Raw genomic sequence first — 24,703 nt, 5'->3', positions numbered from 1 at the left:
TTGTAGAATCATTTCAGTCTTGGCAGCACTGGTACCATGTACTCTTTCTATATAAGCTAGGCTAATTGAAATCACTACTGTTAGCAAACATTTCTTCCAAGACATTCCAATAGTATCTTTTCTGCAAGATTAAAGTCCTATGTGAACTTCCCTACATTCCTTGAGTTTGTCAACAACCACATTTCTGTCACTTTTTCTTCAGTTCCTTTTCTTCACTTAGCTCCATTCTCTTCAGTGATCACCATTTTAAATTCAATCAAAGCATGTGTTTTGTAACACTAGTTTGCTATGTATATATGTAGGGTGTTTCATACATTTTACCAAAAGGCACAGATTTAAAGTGTTAAACTTCCTCTGTACTGTCTCCCTACCTTTTTTTTCTATATCACACAGAAGCTTTAACACTTGTGTATGTATACCGGTAGTAAAAAACTCTGGCATTTCACCTTAAGAAAGCATTCTGGATCACATTCATCCACAATCTCTTCACAGTCCTTCAAGAAGTTTTCAATTGTTTTCTTGTGACTGTCTTTCATCTGTTTCCAAACTTGATGTTCTTTTATTTTCTTACTGTTCCAATTTTCAAGATCTTTTAGCACCTGTTTCTTTTTCAAATCTAAAAGTCGGTAAATTTCATCAAACTGAGTTGTGACCATGTCATTAACATCCTTTGAAATTCCCTAAATATCAAAAAAAGAGAAAAATCAGAGTGTAAGCAATATTAAACAAAGCTAAAAATACTCAAAAAGAAATCTTGTTAAAGTAGATTAGAAAAATACAATGTACATAGTTTTAGCATCTTTCTCAATAGAAAAAATAAAACATCATACTTGGAAAATGAAACCTTCATACTATACTTTATGTTCAGGAAATAAAAAAGAAAAGAAAAGGTGACTCGTACAGCACTGCATACGTCTGGTAGCACTCTAGAAATAAATTAATAGTAGTAGTAAAAGACAAAATAAATTTGTGGCATTAAAAAAAAATGCATGGATAATACAGCTATGCTAATATCTATATACAATTTCATTCACTTCAGAAAATATAAAGTTATATGGGATGCCAAATTGTCCAGAAAAAAGTGTTTAGTAATTAACAGGTGGTATACTTCAAGAAGCTCTCAATACACTGGTGATCTGATATAAATCAGTCCTTGACCACATTGCACATGAGATCGCGTTGTAAGGAGGAACTCTTTCTGCTACATATACAAACAACCATGTCACATAGCAGTCACTGTATCAACTTATCAAACTGTTAGTGCTATGCACAGTGCTTTAGCAAATTGTGTAATGCAATGAATGTGCATAAGAACAGGAAGAGCAGACTTTTATTGATAGTACATGCACATTTTAAAATGATCTCTTATTTCACCATCAAAATCAACTGTTTACCAAACCACATTTTTCAAATGTTCAAAGAAATGGCAAAAGAACATTTCTTTGAAGAGATGTATGACAAATTTGTGAAAAGTGTTTGTTTAGACAGTGTTTGGATGTATGAAGTTTTTCCCAACAATAATGATCACCTTAAGCTGTGTTTATGCAATGGCAAGTACAAAGTATAGGGATGGCAATTGGCCAGCAAACATTGCTAATTGAGCTGATAGATTCTGAACTGTGCTAATCTTCTTGTAAATCCACACACTGTTCCTGGACTAGTGGGTAATTTTCCTATGATCACCGGACAGCTTGTAAGGAACCTCATTATACAGAGTCTTGAGCCCCTCCCCTCTTACCTCAGGACTGAACCGTAGGCAAAAGAGAGGGGTACGGAAATACTCCCAGACAAATAAGTCAAATCTGCTAAGAACATGAAATCAGAATAATCATGAGCAATAGAAACAGGTCATCAAAACATGAGGAACCTGAACAATCAAAAAACAGTGCTGTAACGAGACAGCCTGCATTAGCAGAAGGGTACGCAGGGATGAGAGACCCCCAAGACAAAGTGCCAAATACATGCTTATGGTACTCTTACAAAAGCTAGTCAGAAACCCAGAAAACCAGCTTACCACTACTGTAAAGGCAGACCATCGGCGAAACAGCAACTCCCAGGATGGGTACCAGTATAGAGTGTGGATTTACAAGGAATATTAGCAAAGATAAGAACCTAATCTTTCGTTCTTGTACAATCCCACTCTATTCTTGGACTAGTGGGACATAACAAAGCAGTCACATAGAATCAGGATGGGACTGATGAGCCTGCTGCCAAAACAAAGGAGCCAATAGCAGTATCCTGTTTGGCTGTCACATTGATCCTGTAAAACAGGGGTGCCCACACTTTTTTGACTCGCGAGCTACTTTTAAAATGACCAAGTCAAAATGATCTACCAACAATAAAATTTTAAAAAAACACAACGCACACTGTACGCATAGAATTGTTAATTATCATTCCTATTCCGGGGTTTTTTTCAAAGAGGTCAAAGCAGAGGACTATGCACTGTCACCTCAGTAACAACCATACAAAAATAGACAAATACCCACCCCCCTCCCTTTTTACTAAACCACAATAGCAGTTTTTAGCGCAGGGAGCTGCGCTGAATGCCCAGCGCTGCTCTCGACGCTCATAGGCTCCCTGCACTAAAAACCACTATTGCGGTTTAGTAAAAGGGGACCATATTGTAAAATATAGACAGCAGATATAAATTCAGACACATTTTGATCACTAAATTTAAAATAAAATCATTTTTCCTACCTTGTCTGGTGATTTCATGAGTCTCTGGTTGCACTTTCTTCTTCTGACTGTGCATCCAATCTTTCTTTCAGCCTGTATGCTTCCTCTCCTCCACACCTCATTCCCTCCCCCAACTTTTTCTTCCTCTCTCCCTGACCTTTCTTTCTTTCTCTCTTCATGCCCCCTTTCTTTTTTTTTGTTTCTCTTCTTTCCTTCTGTCTCCCTGCCTGCCCCCTTTCTTTCTTTCTCCCTGCCCTTCCCCAAGCCATTGCCACTGCCACCGGGGAACAGGACCCAAACCGCCACCAATGGATAACAGGCCCCAAGGCCGACGACGCCCCATTCTCTCCCTGCTTCGTCAATTCTGCTGTCGGAGAGGAAGTTCCGCCCAGCCAGGCAGCGATTGGCTTGGCCCGAACTTCCTCTCCGACGGCAGAATTGACGTTGGGGAGAGGAAGACTGATCGGCCCGATAGATCGCCAAGGCAAAGTGAGTCCTGGATGATCGACTCACTTTGCCTTGGCGAGCTACCCGTCAATTGCGATCAACCTATTGGGCACCCCTGCTGTAAAACTTGGTAAAAGTATGCAAGGAGGCCCAGGTAGCAGCCCTGCAAATTTCCCTCCAGTGAGATCGCCGATGACTCTGCCCAAGAAGAGGAAATACCTCTAGTAGAATGAACCCTGACATAAACAGGAGGCTTCTTTCCTGTTGCAACGTAAGCAGATGAAATAGCCGTACAAATTCATCTGGAAATAGTAGCCTTTGAGGCTAGCCTACTCTTATGGGCAGGACCAACCAGCAGAAACAGGTGGTCAGAGACTCGAAACTCGTTCGTGACTTCCAAATAAGGCAACAAAATCCTAGACACATCCAGTGACCCAGTCTTGCTCTCTTGAACCAGAGGGAGTAAAGGTAGGAAGTTGGATCTCCTGATTTAATATGGAATGCAAAGAGACCACCTTTGGAAGAAAGGATGGAACAGTGCGCAGAACCACGCCAGAATCCGTGATATGCAGAAAAGGATCCTGGCTGGAAAAAGCCTGAAGGTCAGAAACCCTGTGGGAGGAGGTAATGGCCACCAGGTAGACCGTCTTGACAGAGAGATCCATGAAGGATGCTTGTTCCAGAGGTTCATAAGGCAGGGAAGCCAAAGATCAAAAGACCAGACTGAAATTCCAAGACAGACAGGGTGGCCGCCGGGGGGACCGAAGCCTCAGCGCGCCTCGCAGAAAACGGACATTCAGATGAGGGGCCAAGAAGCCCCTCAGGGGCTTAGGACTGAGGCAGGAGAGAATAGCAAGCTGAACTCAGAGAGAAGCCACAGGCAGGCCCTTAGACAGATCGCACTGAAGGAATTCTATTATCTGAAGCACTGACGGAATCAACGGATCTTCATGTGTCTGGACACACCTGGGTTGATAACATTTCTTTTGCACAGACTTGGACTTTTGCTTGCTATGGAGAAGTGTCAGGATCACAGGCTGCGAACTAAGGCCACACACTCAATAGTCAGGCCATAAGACCAAAGCAGTCTGGATCCTGAAGCACAATGGGACCCTGAGTGATAAGACAAGGGTGCCTGAGACCCTGATCCAGTTGCAGTCGAACAAGGTCAGCATACCATGGGCACCTCGGCCAATCAAGCACCACAAGCACCAACTGACCCCTATAGGTCACAATTCTGCTCAACAGATGACCCGTCATGGGCCATGGAGGAAAGACATACAGCAGACCTTCCAGTGGCCAAGGCTGAACCAGGGAGTCCAGGCCTTCGCTGTCTGTTCCACAATGACGGCTGAAGAACCGATCCACCTTCTTGTTGGATGCTGATACCATGAGGTCGAACGTGGGACGACCCCAGCGTTTCACTATGCTCTCTAAGGTCGAGAGTCTGACAAGTGAGATAATCTGCCTGGATGTTATTTACTCCGGCCATGTGCACAACTGAAAAGCACCACGAGTAGGTTTTCCGTCCACTGGAAGAAAACCTGGGCCTCCACGCTCAGGCAGGCGCTACTGGTGTCCCCCTGGCAATTGATGCAAGTCACCGCTGTGGTGTTGTCCGAGAAGACACAGACAGCCCAATGCCGGAGCGACCTTCAAAGCGGAGAGAGCCAGCCAGATTGCCAGAAGCTCCAGGCAATTGAGAGACACTTCTTCATCTGGTCAACAATATCAGTTTCCAGAAACTATTTTGGCAAATATGGTGCATCTAATATAATAAAATGCTAGGCCGCGCATGCGCACTAAAAAAACGTGTTCCCTGATCTGTCGTGAAAAGACGAGTGCGCATGCGCGGTTTTCACGCATCGGGCTTACCACCGCTGCAGCCAGCAGAGGTCTATGACGCAGCTCAGCCTCTTCAGACAACGCCGCTCCTCCTCTTTGGGCAGCAGGCTCTCCTCTCAGCGCAGCCGTCGGGACAGAGCTGCGGCGCCGATCGCCTCCACCAGTCGGGCAGCCAGCCGCCGATCTCCAGCGGGCGGGGTATCGGAGGAGAGGGATCACAGCCGCTCAGCGCTCCCACCGAGGAGCCCAGCAACTTTCCGCCCACCCGGTGGCGATTCCATTAGCGTGTGCAACAGTCTTCACACGCTCATTCGGGCTCTTCTCCTGCCCTGATTTGCTCAGCCGCATCTCTGATGATGTCATCAGAGACGCGGCATAGCAAATCAGGGCAGGAGAAGGACCCGAAGCAGCGTGTGGAGACTGCTGCACATACGCTGCTGGAATCACCAGGTTTGTAGTTGGGCCCGCGGGAAGGGAAAGTGGGGTAGAGGAAACGCTAATGCTGCTGCACAGGGAACTGCTGTGGGGGGAGGGAAATGGAGGGGGAGGCAATGCTGCTTTGGACAGACAGACAGACAGAGGGAGGAAGGGAGACAGAAAGAAAAGAAGAAAGACACAGGGGCAGGGAGATACATAGAAAGACAGACAGACAAAGGGGGCCAGGGACAGAGACAGAAATAAAGACAGCAGGAGTCGCGTCGGGGGGGGGGGGGGGGTGCGGGATGTGGCAGAGGGAACTTTTCCAATGGGTGCAACTAGGCGGCTAACGGGAACCTATGATCAGGGGCAGAGCAAGGTAAGTGTATCATAGGGATAAGAAGTAGGAGGAGGGAGAAAAAGGAAGGGATGCCTACTGCTGGATAGGGGGAGAAGGAAAGAGGTGCTGAAGGACAGGGGGGGTGACGAAAAAGGAACAGAGGCCTAATGTTGGACAGGGGGAGAAGGAAAGAGGTGCTGCTGGACAGGGGGGAGGTAAAACAAAGGGAGAAGGGCTGCTGCTGCATAAGGAGAGCTGTGAAGGGGTAGTGGTGGACACAGGGGAGGTAAAAGGAAGGGAGAATGGACAGGGGGAGCAGGCAAGTGGTGGTGGTGGACAGCCAAGGAAAAAGAAAGGCAGAAAGAAAAAAAAACGGCTAAGGAGAGAGAGAGAAAGAAATAAAGACAGACACACACACATATATTCTAGCACCCGTTAATGTAACGGGCTATAAGATTAGTGAATTTAATAAAATGTAATGAATGAATAATAAAAGCAGTTAGAACTTCGGCTTGGGAACCAGATAGACACCCACTGAAGGCTTTGGAATCTTAGTGAAGAAACCAAAACTATAGGCTTGGGAACCTGTACTAAGAGACCCACCCGTGGTAGTGCACAGCTATTAGACGTGATCTCTACAGCGATAAGATAGCTGGTTCAAATTTCTTGAACTAGTATTGGCAATGCTACCACTGACCAACGCAATCAGATATTTTCCTCATTAAAAAATGCAAAACAGTTTATAACTTGAAGAGCTGGCCTTATTTCAATGTTAATGTATGCCATTAATAAGGAAATTTCAATGAGCTTTGACCCTTATTTTCAGACACTGTGTTTTGCTTGTGTTGAAAAACAAAGCCAACTTTTCAGGGGGGTCTAAAACATGCTCTAATAATGTTAAGTTTGAAAATGTTTCCAGAATATTCTTTTTTTGTAAAAGCTGGTTAAAAATACCCATTTTTTAAATATTTTTTGAAAAAACAAACAAATTTTAAATCAAAATGATATAGTAATGAGATTATATTATAAGCTGAAATTGTATATTTGAGAAAAAAAGTCATGTCACAAAATAAAAGACATTTTTACAGGGATAGTTTCATTATTACAGGAGCTACAGAAGGCTAAACTTTGACCTTTTTTAACACTTTTTAAAAACATTTTTTCGGCCCACTTTGTGTCTTTTTACGTACGTCAGTTTCAAATAAATGAAAATTTGCATTAGTTCCACTGAATAGATTGTAAAAAGTTGTATAAGATTGCCAAGTTTCATTTGTTTAGCTTCAAAAGTCAAAGAACTAATTTGACTCAAAGTTGCCAAAATTGAGCAAGGATACATACTGTACATGGTCGTGGTATAGTATCAAACAAAGAGCTATATCTCCACAAGTATTCCACTGGCAGATCTTAAACTTTCAAAAGAAAGGCAAAGGAGGCATCTTTTCAACCAAATGATTGAGTCTTTATTGAATTTTAGGTAGTCCCAACATGGATCACAGTTTCGACGTGGGAGGTCACCTTCCTCAGGGTACACTTGGCTGGTGGACGCAGAGTCCAAATCTCACTTGTGAAAACAATCTGCAATACTCTGAGCAGTGCAAACCCCAAGGATTTCATATGACCCTTATCAATCATGTAAGCTTTAAACATCATAATGATGAATTCATGGGGGAACCTCTGTCCAGGACATCCATCCAACCCCTGCCGACACTCATGAGCTCTTTTCTGGAGTTTTGTGGACACACTTACACTGCTCCCTAGCTCAAACCTGGACTTTTCTCCTGGCTTTTGCACCATCTAGATACTAGGATCCCCCAAGGGTCTAGGGGAGACTAAGTTATTGGCTCACAAACCCCCTCATGCGTGGGACTTGGGATGATTCTCAGATGGCCATCCATTGTGAATCAGGTCTGAATCCAAGGTATCACACCTGTTTTTAAATAAATTTGAGGTGTTTTGAGGCAGTGAGTTTTATTTTCAAATTGAGGAATCTAAGATGGCCACCGCTGCAGCAATTTTAGCACCAAAATCAACTCAGAGGAACTACACTGGGATCCCAAAACTAGGTATTTTAGAGATAGGAAAACCTGACTAATCCTAGAATCCCCCCACCCCCACTTTTATAGACCCCCCCCCCCCACATACACACACACCGATTTTGTTATACAGGCTGTCAGTCACACTTGCTGTGTGCTGTAAGCTGCAAGTGTGGAAGCTGCAAACAGCTTACAGGGGGAACCTCTTCCTCAACGTGCTTGAAATCCGGGCTGCTTGTGTCTTCTGATTGCCTCTTGGGTCCAATGAACTGGCTAGAGACCTCAATCCCCACCGGATCACCACGGGGTGGTGGGGAATAAAGCAGTTGACACTGATCCTGGAAAAACTGCCATGGAGCCACTCAGCCTGTGCTCAAGCACACTTCAAATGAACATGGGGCGAGCCTTGCTCTCAAGGGAATGGTCCCTGAGCCCCTGAACTATTAGTGTAGGCTATCCAAGTGGGTGCACTACAAAGTAGTTTGCCCCTTGGAAGCAGACTCTCGATCTCAGAGTCTGTGTTCTCCTGCAGCCAGAGCTGTCCCACAAGAGGGATCCTGTGCAGCACCGAAAAGCCTTGCAAAAGGTTAGCGATAAAGACCGAATTTAAATGAAAAGAAACCCGAGCAGAAAGCACAGTTACTTACCGTAACAGGTGTTATCCAGGGACAGCAGGCATATATTCTCACATGTGGGTGACGTCATCTACGGAGCCCCGGCGCGGACAGCTTTTCAAGCAAACTTGCTAGAAGTTTCAAGTTTGCACACTGCACCACGCATGTGCGTGCCTTCTGCCCACTAGAGGGCGCATCCCACCTCGTGGTCCTCAGTTCCATAACTAGCTTAGAAGCCATCCCCGGGGAGGTGGGCGGGTTGTGAGAATATATGCCTGCTGTCCCTGGATAACACCTGTTACGGTAAGTAACTGTGCTTTATCCCAGGACAAGCAGGCATGATATTCTCACATGTGGGTGACCTCCAAGCCAAACCAAAAAGGGCAGGTGGGAGGATGGCAATTTTAAGAAAACAGATTTTGTAAAACTGACTGGCCAAACCGGCCGTCACTCCTGGACAGAGTGTCCAGACAGTAGTGAGAGGTGAATGTATGAACCGAAGACCAAGTGGCAGCCTTACATATGTCTTCCATCGGGGTGGAACGGAGGAAGGCTATCGAAGCTGCCATTGCTCGGACCTTGTGCCCCGTGACTCGACCCGGGGGAGGAAGGCCAGCCTGAGTATAGCAAAGGGAGATGCACGCCGCCAACCAGTTAGACAGAGTGCGCTTGGAAACTGGGTGCCCTAATCGATTGGGATCGAAGGACAAGAATAATTGCGGGACCTTCCGATGGGACTTGGTGCGTTGAAGGTAAAATGCCAACGCCCTCTTACAGTCAAGCGTGTGAAGCGCCGTCTCGCCAGGATGGGAGTGGGGCTTAGGGAAGAACACAGGAAGGACAATGGACTGATTGAGGTGGAAATCAGAAACAACCTTCGGGACAAACTTAGGATGGGTGCGGAGGACCACCTTGTCATGATGGAATACGGTGAAGGGTGGGTCCGCAACCAAGGCTTGTAGTTCCCCAATCCGCCTAGCGGAGGTGAGGGCAATCAGAAACACCACCTTCCAAGTCAGAAATTTCAAGAGGGACTTGTTGAGTGGCTCAAAGGGTGGTTTCATCAGTTGAGCTAAAACCACATTCAAATTCCATACGACTGGGGGAGGTTTGAGCGGGGGACAAACCCTGAGTAATCCTTTCATGAAGCGTGTCACCAAGGGATGGAGAGACAGAGGGCGTCCATCCAGGTGTTGGTGGAAGGCGGAAATCGCACTAAGATGGACACGCACCGAAGTGGTTTTCAGGCCAGAGCGCGACAAATGGAATAAGTAGTCCAGAACCGAGGGTACCGGGGCCGATACCGGGTCCAGGAGGAAAGAAGAGCACCAGGTGGAAAACCTGGTCCATTTCTGCGAATAGCAAAGCCTCGTCGAGATCTTGCGGGAGGCTTCCAGCACTTCCCTCACTGATTGAGACAGGTCCGGAGGGGTCAGGGAACAAGAAACCAAGCTGTCAGGTGCAATGACTGCAGATTGGGATGTAACATGGATCCTTGATTCTGAGATAGCAGAGAAGGACCGACAGGCAGAAGAAGGGGTTCCCTGGCGCTGAGTTGGAGCAGTAGGGAGAACCAGTTCTGACGCGGCCACCGAGGAGCTATGAGAATCATCGTGGCCGTGGACGATCTGAGGTGTACCAACGTTCGCATGATCAGAGGGAAAGGAGGGAATGCATAGAGGAACTTCCCGTCCCAATCGAGAAGGAAGGCATCCGCCTCCAGACGATCCCGCGAGTACATCCGAGAACAATATAGTGGTAGTTTGTGTGCCTCCGGAGAGGCGAACAGATCTACCTGTGGCGTTCCCCAGCGAGCGAAGACCTCGTGCAGAACTGCTGAGTGTAGAGTCCACTCGTGGGGTTGCAGGAGTCGACTGAGTTTGTCCGCCAGACAATTCAGTTCCCCCTGGATGTAGACCGCCCGGAGGAAGATGTTCCGGGAGGCCGCCCACTCCCAGAGGCGAAGGGCCTCGGAGCAGAGGGGCCACGACCCCGTTCCCCCCTGTTTGTTCACATAGTACATTGCTACTTGGTTGTCCGTGCGGACGAGGACCACCTGGTCCTGTACTACGTGAACGAAGGCTCGAAGTGCTAGGAAGATGGCCCGAAGCTCTAGCACGTTGATGTGACAGCGACGGTCCTCCGCCGACCACAGGCCCTGTGTGCGAAGACCGTCGAGGTGGGCTCCCCACGCGTAGTCCGAGGAGTCCGTGGTCAGAACCTTGCGAAATGGGGGAGTGCGAAACATTAGTCCCGTGGACAGATTTGAAGAGTCTGTCCACCAACTTAGCGATTTCCGCAAAAGCGGAGTCACCGAAATGAGGCGCGACTCCGGATCGCACTCCTGGCGCCATTGTGATGCGAGTGTATACTGAGGGATCCTCAGATGCAGCCTCGCAAATGGCGTGACGTGTACCGTCGAGGCCATATGGCCGAGCAGCATCATCATGCGCTTGGCCGACACCCTTGGTAGTTGAGAGACCTGGCGGCTCATCCGTACCAAGACTTCCAACCGTTGGGTCGGAAGGTAGGAGCGCAGGCGCACCGTGTCCAGCACCGCACCTATGAATTGAAGAGACTGAGCCGGCCTCAACTGAGACTTTGGAAAGTTTATCTCGAATCCGAGGGTTTGCAGGAAGGCAATAGACTGTCGGGTCGCTGAGATAACCTCCTCCCTGGTCGGGGCTTTGATGAGCCAGTCGTCCAGGTAAGGGAACACGTGGAGCCCGCGAGACCTCAGGGCTGCCGCCACTACTACCATGCACTTCGTGAATACTCGTGGGGACGCGGCCAGGCCGAAGGGCAGGACTCTGTACTGGAGGTGTAGGTCTCCCACCTGGAATCGTAAGAATTTTCGGCAGGTGGGGTGCACCGGGACATGGGTATATGCTTCCTTCAAGTCGAGGGAGCACATCCAGTCCCCTTCCTCCAAGAGAGGATACAAGACCGGGAGAGATAGCATTCGAAATTTCTCCCTGGCCAGGCATTTGTTGAGCTTCCTGAGGTCGAGTATGGGGCGCATGTCCCCGGTCTTTTTTGGGACCAAAAAGTAACGGGAGTAAAATCCCGTCCCCCACTGGTCCTTGGGGACCGGCTCGACCGCCCGAAGCTTCAGGAGAGCTTTGGCTTCGGTCAGAAGGGTCGGTAGTTGCGACCGGTTGCACCAGGCTAAACTTGGGGGACTGTCCGGTGGTGAGGACACAAAATTGAGCGAGTAGCCTTCGGAGACGATCCGGAGCACCCAAGCGTCTGAGGTAATCGCGGTCCATGCCTTCCGGAAGGACCGAAGACGCCCCCCGATAGGAAGGGGTTCTGGTGAAGGTGCGGAGGGGAACCCGCCCCGTCCGCTCAGCCCGTCAAAAGGAAGGCGCGGGCTTAGAAGGGCCCTGCGCCGGGGCTTGGGTTTGTCCCCCTCTGCCTCGTTGAGACGAACGTCTCGGAGGCGGTCTTGAGAAGGACGGGGTCGACTTCTGGGGGTACCGGCGCGGCGGAGGCCGGAAAGGTTTCTGTGGCGGGGGCCTAGGTTTGGGGCGGACCAGGGATGCTAAAGAGCGTTCCTGTTCCGACAACCGTTTGGTCGCCGCCTCCAAAGACTCGTCAAATAACTCGGACCCCACACAGGGCAGGTCTGCAAGACGTTCCTGCAGGTTTGGGTCCATGTCGAGGGTGCGAAGCCAGGCCAAGCGGCGCATGGCCACTGCGAGGGCCGACACCCTCGAAACCAGCTCAAAGGTGTCGTACACTGAATGGAAAAGGTACAACCGCAATTGAGACAGGTTGGACATAAACTTATCGAATCCTGCTCTTTTGGAGTCCGGTAACGAGTTCCGATATTGAGGAAGGTCCTTCACCATCCCACGCAAGTAGGAGGAAAAGGTGAAGGAGTAATTTAGAACTCTGGTGGCCATCAGAGTGTTTGAATAGAGGCGACGGCCAAACTTGTCCAGGGTCCGCCCCTCCCTGCCGGGTGGAACCGCCGCAGAAACCCGTGAGGGCTGTGATTTTTTAAGGGCAGATTCCACCAGGAGGGACTGGTGGGAGAGCTGCGCCTTATCAAACCCTTTCGGGGGAATCGTCCTATACTTTGATTCCATTTTTGACGGGACAGACGTGCCTGTAAGAGGGCTCGACAAGTTCTTCAGCCAGGTCTGCAGGAGGACACTGTTGAGAGGGAGTCTAGGTACCTCTCTAGGGGGAGTGGGAAGGTCCTGTTCCTCTAGAAATTCCTTGGAATATTTGGAACCTACCATCAGGTCAATCCCCAGGGCTTGGGCCATGTCCTGGACAAAAGATGAGAAGGAGGACGGCCTAGCCTGGGGGGACGGGGTTCTCGACCGTCCCACCGAGGAGCGGGGGGAGGCCTCATGGGAATACTGAGGATTCCTAACCGATCCTGAATCCCAGGATCCTCTCTCCACGGCCCTCGAGGGGGAGGGTGAAATCATCCTCCTAGGGGAGTCCCTGGGGGAGGATCCCGGGGTCCGTGGGGTCCTCTCCCGTTTCCTCGGCGAGGCGGCGCGGGAAGACTTTCCCCGAGGTGAGCGGAGGAGCCTCGGATTATCGAGGCGCAACTCCGACACCTGCAGCGCCTCGCCCCCGAACGACGAGGAACGATCGCGCCGAGGCGAGCCCCGGGGTCGCTTAGGCTTCCTCGATCGGCGCCTCGTCCGAGGTCGCCTCGAGGGCGAGGCGTCCGGGGAAGATCCCGAAGCCGAGGAGGAAAGTCGGCGCACTCTGCGGAACTTTTCTTTTGGGCGGACACTGCGCTCAGGAGGCTCCCCCGAGGTCGAGGTCCGGGGCGGGGCCGAGACCGAGGTGGACGGGGCCGCAATACCCGAGACCGAGGTCGCCGAGGCCGGGGCTCCCGAGGTCGAGGGAGCCGAGACCGGGGCCTCCGAGGCCGAGGGCGCCCCGGCCGAGGTCGACGTCGCCGGGCCCGCAGCACGCTGCAGCACTTCCAGGGCTCCCGACAGCTCCGATGAGATCAAGGCTCGAAGGAGATCCTGGAAGGCCGGAATCCCCACGAAGGTGGGGGAGTTCCGAGTCCGGGGCACACTCCCTGGAGGGCGACCTCGGTCTCGAGTATTCCCTCGGGGTGTGCGGAGTCGAGGTCCGATGCGGGGCCGGGGTCGACCCACCCGCTTTGGCCTGACTCGAGGATGGCTTCTTTGCTGAAGGGGATGGAACAGAGGACTTACCCGAAGCTGGCTTCGATGACGACGGCTTCGAAGATGAGGGCCGAGGCGACGCCGAGGCCCCCGAGGACGCCGAGGCCGAGGTCAAGGCCGGGGCCGAAGCCGGGGCCGACGTCGAGGCCTTGGGCGGCGCGTCGACGGCGAACAATTCCGCCATTCTGGCCTTACGGCGACGGAGGGCCCTGTTCTGGAAGGTAGCACAGCGATCACACGAGGCTGTTGGATGTTCGGGCCCAAGACAGACAATGCACCACCGGTGAGGGTCGGTGATGGAGAGTAGTCTCTCACACCGGCTGCATTTCTTGAATCCCGTAACAGGACGGGACATCGACGAGAAAAAGAAGAAGGCCGGGAACGACCGACGTTCCCCGGCTCAGGCTTCCGGGAGCCCCCGGAGCCCAACGAAAAACAATTATTATTTTTTTTTTTTTTTTTTTTTGTAAGACGGACGAAAAATAAAGCAGCACCGCGATTAATCCGATCAATAAACAAACTAAACGCGGCAGCTAGAAGGCAAAAACACTGGAGCTCAGATCCACAGGGCTTTCTTGCTCCGCGGAAAAATTTGAACTGAGGACCACGAGGTGGGATGCGCCCTCTAGTGGGCAGAAGGCACGCACATGCGTGGTGCAGTGTGCAAACTTGAAACTTCTAGCAAGTTTGCTTGAAAAGCTGTCCGCGCCGGGGCTCCGTAGATGACGTCACCCACATGTGAGAATATCATGCCTGCTTGTCCTGGGATAAAGACAAGCTCCTACCATCTCACTTTGAATTGGAGGACAGCCTAGGAGGATGGGAGGCAAAGCAAAAGAACGCAAATGAAGCTCCCTACAAGAATTCTAATGAGAAATGTTTAACTACTCACAGGTTCAGGAATGGAGTGGCTGTTGCACTAGAAGGCACTGTTTATAGAATATGGGCCTAATGTCTATGTGTTCTTATAAAACAGACCGTAAATAGGCACCTACATGGCCTTACCATATAAATCTATTATAAAATTACCCTTTATATGTGTATTTACTAGAACGGTAAAACCGCCTGATCCTATTCACATGATGCAATGGAGCATTAAAAAAAGGATGCACTTTATAGAGCAGATTTCATACAAATGACACTGTATATCAAGCATATAAAAAAACCCTACCTCAACATCATTTGAATGCACAGATATTTCCTTCTTTACTCTGTCATCCACTTCTCTCAGCTTTTTCAGATTACTGAAAAACATCAGCTGTAGGATGAAAAGTAAAACATTAAAGCAAGTACAATAAACTTTTTTTTTTTAACATACATGTAAATTTTTATTTCATGCATATGTTATATTTCAGATAGTAAGCAACTCCTTTTCAAAAGAGAAACATCCCAAAAGCAGCACATGGACAGTTTTCACAGGAAAACATTAAATCACAATTTTTGAAACTCAGATTTGAGACTATCTCTGCTTCTAAACTGGTAGGGGGCATGTGTTTTGGATGGGATAAACATGTGGACGATTTTCAGGGATAATGGAACAAGGGGAAACCGTCTAAGGCAGGGGTGCCCACACTTTTTGGGCTTGCGAGCTACTTTTTAAATGACCAAGTCAAAATGATCTACCAATAATGAATTTTTTTTAAAAAAAAACCCACAAAGCACACTGAAAGGCAAGAGAAAATATTAATTATCATTCATATTACGGGGTTTTTTCAAAGAGGTCACGGCAGATGACTCTATGCAATGTCACCTCAGTAATAACCATACAAAAATAGACAAATATACTCCCTCCCTTTTTACTGAACCACACTAGCAGATTTTAGCACAGGGAGTTGCGCTGAATGCTCATAGGTTCCCTGCGCTAAAAAACGCTATTGTGGTTTAGTAAAAGGGAGCCATAGTGCAAAATATAGACAGCAGATATAAATTCTCAAAACGGACACAGTTTGATCACTAAATTGAAAATAAAATCATTTTTCCTACCTTTGTTGTTTGGTGATTTCATGAGTCTCTGGTTGCACTTTCTTCTTTCAGCTTCCTGTATGTTTCCTTTCCTCCAGACCTCATTCCTCCCCCAACTTTTTCTTTCTGTTTCCTTGCCTCCCTTTCTTTCTGTCTCCCTGTTCCTCCTTTTTTCTGTCTTCCTGCCTGCCCCCTTTCTTTCCTTCTCCCTACCTTCCCCCAAGCCACTCGGTTTGCCTTCATAAGGGAACAGCCCCCAAGACACAGCCGCCCCAAGCTCTCTCTGCAAAAGCGTTGTGCTGACCAGCATTCTGCTCCCCGACGTCAATTATGACGTAGGAGAGGAAGTTCTGGGCCAACCAGGCATTTTTCCCCATTCCATCCAGCCTAAGCCCCATCTCTCCTTGATCCAGCATTTCCCTTCTGTGTCTGTCAGAATTACCATTCCACCTATTTTCCAGCATCACCCTTCTTTGTGTCTATCTCACCTATATCCCTATCTCACCACTTTTTCAGAATCTTAATTTGTCTCTGTCCTTGTCTTTACCCCATGTTCACCATTTGCCCTTTCAATGTCTTTATCTCCCCCCCCCTTTTTCAGCATTACTTCTATGTCTCTATTTCACGTCCTCTTCATGTCCCCTCTGTATCTCTATCCTTATTCAGTAGGTCCTGCTTACCCTTTCTCTTCTTTGTGTCACTATCTCCATTTTCAGCTTTCCGCCCCTTTCTTGTAGCCAGAATTTTTCCACCCTCCCTCCACTCCGGCCCAGCCCGGTATGAAATATTTCCTTTTGTTTCCCTCCCCTCTCTCTTCTCCTCTCTCACCCACGAGTCCTGCATCTGGCCCTCTCCCTTCCACCTGCATCCAGCCACACACCCTGCCCTGCGGCCCTCTTCAGCAACGGTGATCAAGACAGGCTGCCGACATCGAGGCCTTCCCTCTGCGAGTCCCACTTTTGTAGAAAAAGGAAGTTGAAACAAGCAGGACTTGCAGAGGGTAGGCCTCGACGTCAGAAGTTTGCGTCGATCGCTGCTGCTGAGTTGCCGAAGAGAGCCGCGGAGCAGGGGGTGTGGCTGGATGCAAGTAGAAGGGAGAGGGCCAGATAGGAAGGCTGTAGAAGCTCTGGAGCATGACACCGACCCCAGCCAGGATGATTTCTTTCTCAGGCTGCTGCTGCCGCCTCCTCCCCCCCACCGAAATGACAAAAAACAGATTAAACTGGATGCCCGGCATTGTCGGCTGTTCGGCCGGTAGATCGGGACGGCAACACGAGTCTATCACGGGATGGGCGCGTCCGCGACCGACTCACATTGCCTTCCCGATCTACCGGTTGATCGCGATCGACGTATTGGGCACCCCTGGTCTAAAGCAAAAATTGGAACATTTTTATCTAGACTTGTTTCAATCCTGACCAATTCACAAAAAGGGGCCTTAACTGACCAGTTAACCATGGAGGTATTAAGGCATAATAACCAAGGTGGATAAAAATCAATGATTTAAAAAAAAAAAAAAAAATTTGAAATTGGATTTTTTAAAATTAAAAATGCTTTTTTGAGGAAAAAATCTATCTAAAGATAGTTTTCTATTTAAGATATATTATAATCCAACTTAGAGAATGACACGGTGGCTGTTACCCGCGGGTAACCCGCTGAAACGGTGGGGGCAGAAAGACTGCTCACTGCGGGTACGGGGACAAGGCCATCCACTGCCCTGTGGAGCGGTGAATGGCCTTGTCCCCGGAGTTAAGGGAAGGAACGTGCGCGGTCACAGATCACGCACGGCCCCCTCCCTCCCTCTTACCTTCGCGCCGCATTTTAAGTGAGTAACTTGTTCAAGCTGCCGGAACCTGCGAGCAGTCGTGTGCATCTGTGGGTGAAGCTTCTCCTCTGACGCAACCAGAAGTTGCGTCAGCGGAGAAGCTTCCGCCCACAGATGCATGCAGGCTCCGGCAGCTTGAACAAGTTACTCACTTAAAACACTCTGCGAAAGAAAAGGGGGAGGGAGATGGGATCTCAAAGATCTCAACCAAAACGGAGGATAACTGCTGCAAGCAGAAAAATTTGTTCAAGCTCCCCTTTGACCCCAGAGTACCACATCCTTAGCAAAACCTATCTGTGAACTTCACCTGCTCACAGGCCCTGGGTCTTCCTTACCATGTCTCAAACGAACTTTGGTAAAGTTTTAGTTTCGCCTGTGGAATATTCGTGGAGATATAGCCATTTGTTTGACCCCATACTGCAATGACATATAGTACGACAGTGACATTCTGACAACTTTGAGACACAATATCTCACAAGCTATGTTTCCAAAAAAACTGAAACTTAGCTACCCTGCACAACATTTGGAGCTCTATTCAGTGCTACCAATAATAATTTTTGTCGAGCACTGAGTGAATGGCTGAATTACAGTAAACTTGGCCGAAAAAATTAGTGCTCCAAAAAAAGTCAAAGTTTGACATTACTTAGCTCCCACAATAATTGAGTAATAAATGCGAAATTTGGCGCATGTCTCAGTACAACGTTGTTTTCAAAAGTACAATTTCAACCTCCAAGCTCTTTCCATTAGTTTACAAATTAAGTGTAAAGTTGCTAATTTGTGTAAAAAGGCCAAAAATAGGGTATTTTCAGCCTGCTTTTACAGAAAAATACCTTTCAGAAACTCTTTCAAATCAGTCTAATTAGAAAGAGCATATTTCAAACCCCCTAGAAAAGTGGGCTTCATTTTTCAATGCAGGTTAACAATGCCTGAAAAAGGGGGACAAAGTTGGGAGATGTCACCATGGCAACGGCCTACGTTTCAACTTACAATTATGTCACTTTTCACACTGTTTTTCTCTGTTTATTTTTACTCAAGCTTTGGGTACAATTATAGTGTTCTTAATTAATGATTATTCCTAACTAGAAATTGAGGTGATAATTTTGTTGCATGCAGATCACAAATTACAACTTGTTTTCTTTTTCAGATCTACATTATTATTAATTCAGTTTAAAATGGATACCAACGAATCGATGCCAACAAAGTGGTCTTAACTTCGGCTTGGGAACCATATAAGATACCCAATTTAGGCTTGGGAACCTAGGATAAGACACCCTAATCATTGGCTTTGGAACCAGAAAGATACCAACAAAAGGCTTTGGAACCTTGACAAAGAAACCAAATGCGAGGCTTGGGAACCTGGACGAAGTGGCCCACCCGTGGCTGGTATTGCACAGCTATCGGGCGTGACACCTATGGCGATGGGGTTGCCAGTTCAAACTCTTGAACTGGTAGTGACAATGTCACCATGGACCAACGCAATAGAGTAGTAGTAATACTACGTCAATACAAAACTGTAACTTTAAAAATGACAGAACTATGTTGAAATAGAGGTTGTTGCCGTGGCAACGTCTCCCAACTTTGTCCCCCTTTTTCAGCCATTGTTAGCCTGCGTTGAAAAATGAAGTCCACTTTTCTAGGGGGTTTGAAATATGCTCTTTCTAATTAGACTGATTTGAAAGAGTTTCTAAAAGGTATTTTTCTGTAAAAGCAGGCTGAAAATACCCTATTTTTGGCCTTTTTACACAAATTAGCAACTTTACACTTAATTTGTAAACTAATGGAAAGAGCTTGGAGGTTGAAATTGTACTTTTGAAAACAACGTTGTACTGAGACATTATGTGCCAAATTTCGCATTTATTACTCAATTATTGTGGGAGCTAAGTAATGTCAAACTTTGACTTTTTTTGGAGCACTAATTTTTTCGGCCAAGTTTACTGTAATTCAGCCATTCACTCAGTGCTCGACAAAAATTATTATTGGTAGCACTGAATAGAGCTCCAAAAGTTGTGCAGGGTAGCTAAGTTTCAGTTTTATTGGAAACACAGCTCGTGAGATATTGTGTCTCAAAGTTGTCAGAATGTCATCGTCGTACTGTATTCATTGTGGTATGGGGGTCAAACAAATGGCTATATCTCCACAAATATTCCACAGGCGAAACTAAAACTTTACCAAAGTTCGTTTGAGACATGGTGGACTCTGCATATGAAGTTTCTTCAAAATCCGTGATGGTCATGCAGGGCACTTTCCAAGAATCTGATCACTTGACATGGAATGACCCTGAAAGGAAATGGGGAACAGAGAGTGGGGAGAAGACGCTGCAAGGGAAGAAGACAGAGATGCCAGACTATGAGGGGAGCGGAGGTAAGAAGATGGGTGTCAGACCAATTGGGGGGGGGGGGGTGACGGGAGAGACACAGTAACAGAGCAAATGGAAGACGCAGAGAGAAGACAGACAGTGGATGGAAGGAATTGAATGAGAAGATGAGGAAAGCAGAAACTAGACAACAAAGGCAGAAAAAAAAATTCTTTTTTTTTTTTAGGATAAAGTAAGAGAAACCTCAACAGGAGAATAAAATTGCCATCTAATTGAAGAGAAACCTCAACAGGAGAAATAGAATGGCAGTCTCACTGAAGAGAAACCTCAACAGGAGAAAATAATTTTCCAGTCACAGCCAGAATTCAGGAGCTAGTTGAATAGCGACCATCACCTGCTGGGAGATAGAGCATACTGAAGATACAGGAGGCGTGCCAGCCAATAGGACCACCTGTTAATCAGTTTCTCTATCTCCGTCTGCTGGTAGATGTGTGCTATCCCATTGGTCTCTTGATTCATCTGCTGCTGTTGCTAAGGAAATAGAGAATATGTTGCCCGCTTGTCCTGGGATAATCTATGTATATAGTTTCTCTTTGCCTTCTGCAAGGAAACTGAGTAATGCTTAGAGAGTGATTTAAATTTATTTTATTTTTTTTTTAGAATCAGTAGGTGTCTTCCTCCAAAGACACTCCACAATTGACATTGCAGGAGTACGAGAACGGAATGGAACCAAGATTGTGACTGACGCCACATAGAGTTAAGTAGTTTAAGAGGTGCGGAGGATCCTATCCCAGGTTTCAGTTTAGTCTACTAGGACTGTGTTCCCCAACCTTTTTGACACCAAGGACCATTTTTATAGAAGCAAATTTTTCCAGGGACCGGTGGGGGTATTCAGGGCGGGTTTGTAGGGAAGTTTTATACACAATAAAATTACATTTCTATTATTATTGAGTTATAATATCACTAGTCTTTTAGCCTGTTACATTAACGGGTGCTAGAATATATGTCTGTCTTTCTTTCTGTACCTCTCCCTCCTGCTGTCTGTCTTTCTTTACCTCTCCCTCCTGCTGTCTGTCTTTCTTTCTCTCTCCCTCCCGCTGTCTTTCTGTCTGTCTGTCTCTCTGGCCCCCTTGTCTGTCTTTCTGTCTCTCTCCCTGCCCCCTATGCAGCAGCAGCATTTCTCTACCCCCCCACTCCCCTGTGCAGCATTCCCTCCCCCTCCATTTTCCTGTGCAGCAGCATTTCCCTCCCCCCACCTCCCTGTGCAGCAGCCGCATTTCCTCCCCCTCCATTTCCCCGTGCAGCAGCAGCATTTCCTTCCCCCACCCCAGTTCCCTGTGCAGCAGCAACAGCATTTCCCCTACCCCACTTTCCTGTGCAGCAGCCGCAGCAGAATTCCCTCCCCCTCCATTTCCCTGTGCAGCAGTATTTTCCTCCCCCACCCCACTTCTCTGTGCAGCAGCAGCAGCATTTCCCTCCCCCTCAACTTCTCTGTGCAGCAGTGGTATTTCCCTCCCCCTCCACGTCCCTGTGCATCAACAGCAGCATTTTCCCCTACCCCCTTTCCCTTCCCGTGGTCTGGCCTTCTCCCTTAGTCTCTTGCCTCCTCCCCCCCCCGTGGTCTGTCCGGCTCCCTTAGTCCCTTGCCAGAGTTTATTTTTAAGTTTAAAGGTGCCATGGCGGCTCCTCTCACGATCGCCGCCTGCGTAGGAAGCCTTCTCCGAAGCAGGTGTGGCTCATGAGAGGAGCCGCCGCCGCGGCTTTTAACTTAAAAACGAACTTCGGCCGGGCGTGAAGTGTAAGGGAGCCGGCAAGACCAAGAGAGGGACCGTTGTATGCGTGCATGCGCACTCCTGCCAGCCACAGATCACACAGGTAAGAGTGCGCATGCGCACTTAGCATTTTATTATAGTAGATAATAGAAATTATACAACTTACCATAATGCAGAATCAGTGGGAGCCCTGAGCTCGATTACCTGCAACCAAACGATCCTATCTGGAGCTGATGGAAGACAGTGACACGTGTGTAGCATAACTACAATGACCCCACCAATCTATCTCCCTGCACAGCACCTTTCCATCTCTCCTTCCTAACCCCCACTTGCAGCAGAACTGCAACAACACTTCCCTCTGCACACCATTCCATCTCCACATATGCAGCCGAATCCCGATGACTCTCCAACCGCAAGGCCCAGACATACCTCCGTTCTGAAAAGCAGAAGCAGCGGCAACACTGAACAGGCTGCTTCACTGCCTTCCCCGCCAGAGCCTTCCCTCTGCTGCCACGTCACTAATGTCATCATCCGTAACGCGGCGGCAAAGGAAGGCAGCGAAGCAGCATGTTGTGCTGTCGCTGCTTTTGGGAATGGAGGGCAGCGATCGGTGGGGTTCTGCTTGGTCGCGGCCCGGTAGTGGGCCACGGACCGAGGGTTGGGGACTCCTGTACTAGACCACAATTTAAGAAGTAGTCAGGAAAAGGCTCTAAAAAAAGTTCTATACAGTTAATGAGTCATGGTTTCGTACATATTTACTAAGTTGGTGACACGAGATGTTGGGTTTAAGTGGAATTGAACTAAAAAGTTATCCGACCATGGAACAGGCATGGTAAATAGAGAGGTGATACTAATAGGTATGTTAGCTATAACAACATCTAATAAGTGCCCAGAGTGGGACCAGAAACAAGCTGAAAGAGAGAACAGTCTTCAAGAAATGTCAGAAACTTGTATATAAGGTAATTTGAAAGATCAAGGTGAATGTTTAAATCCCCCAGTAGTAAAAGAGAAGAAGACAGTGATAAGGAGGAGATAAGATCAAGTATTGCCGAGTACAATGCCCGGGTTATGGGAGGTAGGGCATAAACTAGTAAAAGAGAGATTTCTAGAGGATGAAAACTGTTAGTGCCAAGCATTCAGTTACCAAGAGAGAGGCACACATGTCCTCTGTGGCAGTGACAGCATCAGAAAGGAAAATTGCCAGGCCTCCTCCCTTCCTATTAGAGCGATGATGACTAAAGACTTTATAACCTGGTGGACTAGCCTGTTGAAGCTGTCCCTCATCACCCGGCGATAGCCAAGTCTCTGTGAGTGCACGAACATCTTAACTTTTCTGAAGTTAACAGGACCTGGATTAAATGTACCTTGAATCGAAGAGACCTAACATTCAAACATGCAAAATATTTAGATTAGCAGTGTTTTCCCAGGCAGAGAATACCCAAATATGGGGTCTCAGGGCACCAGTGCCTCAGGAAAAACAAACTTACAACTAAAAATAAAAAAAACTAAGCAGAGCAGATCAGAAACACCTCTCTGAACAGTTCGCTTATAGAAGGAAAAACTGAAGGGGGCACATTCCACTCCACTGTCAATGTGGGAGGTGCTGAAAGCTGTGACACACTTCTGCAAAACTTGGCTTGTGGGAATGGACTAAGCACCTAATGTACAGACTCCTGAGTAAATGTAACAGAATGATAAATTTCTCATACATTGCCAGAAGGATATTCTTGAGTCCTGATAAGTCTGTTAGATGTAAAAGGCATTTCAGTCCCTTCAATGCTTGTAGTATTAAAAGGTCACTTGGGGTTCATAGACAACCCCGCGAAAGACAAAGGCACGCGCCGACAACTGAGCGCAAGATGAAGGCGCGCGCCTAAGAAAATTACAGTTTTTAGGGGCTCCGACGGGGGGTTTTGTTGGGGAGCCCCCCCCAGTTTACTTAATAGAGTTTGCGCCGGTGTTGTGGGGGGTTTGGGGGGTTGTAATCCTCCACATTTTACTGTAAACTTAACTTTTTCCCTAAAAACAGGGAAAAAGTGAAGTTTTCAGTAAAATGTGGGGGTTACAACCCCCCAAACCACCCACAACGCGGCGCGATCTCTATTAAGTAAATTGGGGGGGTTCCCCCCCACACACACCCCCGTCGGAGCCCTAAAAACAGTAATTTTCTGCGGCGCACGCTTCCGCCCTGCGCTCAATTGTCTGCGCACGCCTGCGCTTTTACATAGAAACATAGAAATAGACGGCAGATAAGGGCCACGGCCCATCAAGTCTGCCCACTCCAATGACCCTCCCTATCTATCTTTGCGGATAGATCCCACATGTTTGTCTCATTTGACCCTGACACAAAGTCAGAGGCGTGAAGAAAGTACAAGAGGTTTATTACAGCATGCTGGATTCTAGTGCAGTTAGCCTGCCTACTAGTGTCAGAAACAGGAAATGCACGGACTTTTATGCCCTTTTCACTAAGCATACGCAAACTAATATATGCAAAAACTACAATTTTCATTTGTTACTTCTATAACTTTTCTACAATTATTATTGGTCCTAAGCCAACACTTATGATAGGTTCAGGGATACAACTTATAGTCCTATAGGAAACTAGCTCATTTATCTGCTTATCTAAATCTTACAGTTCTAAATGTTACATGTACAGAAGGGCAGGGCACATCATGGCTCAAACTCTTATCTATTCAGCTTACAATGTGGTAAGGCAGGGACATACATTTCAGGCAGATGAGGTCAATAGTTTGTACACTGTTTTCAGCTATGTAGGCCAGAGCAATATTTTAAACAACAGTTAACCATTTCATGACTCTACAGTATCATTACAGCACAATGCAACAACTTAAAATCCAGAAACTGCACTGGCATTGTTCTTATATTCTTCAAAAACAAGTGACAGACTACTGAAATAATTCTGTAACTGCTCCATAAGTTATCATTGACTATATATAAACTATTGTGGGTGGGTCATCGATAATGAAATACTTATTGTATCCCTGATATTCTTCTGGATATACCTAACCTATCTCAGCTTACTAATGTAATTGAAAATATTTTCTGTAACATCGCTGTCTGTGTACAGTCTCTTCCTCTGTAAACCACTCTGAACTGCTTGTTGTCCGCAAACAACTGAAAACCTGGCTTTTCAGCAAATTGTAGCTCTATCCTTCCTCCCTTTCTCTCCCCCCTTCTACACATAAGTTCATGTAATCCTTTTTCTTCTTCTCTACCCACTATTTTAAGTTCTTGTAAACCATGTCGAGCTCCATTCTCATGGAGATGATGCG

The 24,703-nt window shown here is 47.5% G+C and overlaps 1 protein-coding gene across 3 annotated transcripts in view; it reads right to left on the bottom strand.

Annotated features, from left to right (window-relative positions):
* Positions 1–24,703, bottom strand: part of LOC117359345 (flocculation protein FLO11-like) — a 62,962-nt gene that overhangs the window by 35,507 nt on the left and 2,752 nt on the right. For all 3 annotated transcript variants that reach the window (XM_033941959.1, XM_033941969.1, XM_033941955.1), the window contains exons 2-3: positions 14,712–14,798; positions 447–680 (exon numbers count right to left, since the gene is read on the bottom strand). In XM_033941959.1, the coding sequence (XP_033797850.1) occupies positions 447–680; positions 14,712–14,798 (321 nt within the window). The remainder of the gene's footprint in view (positions 1–446; positions 681–14,711; positions 14,799–24,703) is intronic.

This window comes from Geotrypetes seraphini, chromosome 1, assembly GCF_902459505.1.
Source record: "Geotrypetes seraphini chromosome 1, aGeoSer1.1, whole genome shotgun sequence".
NCBI lineage: Eukaryota > Metazoa > Chordata > Amphibia > Gymnophiona > Dermophiidae > Geotrypetes > Geotrypetes seraphini.
The sequence above is the reverse complement of the archived record's forward strand: the minus strand, read 5'-3'. Positions and strand labels throughout refer to the sequence as shown.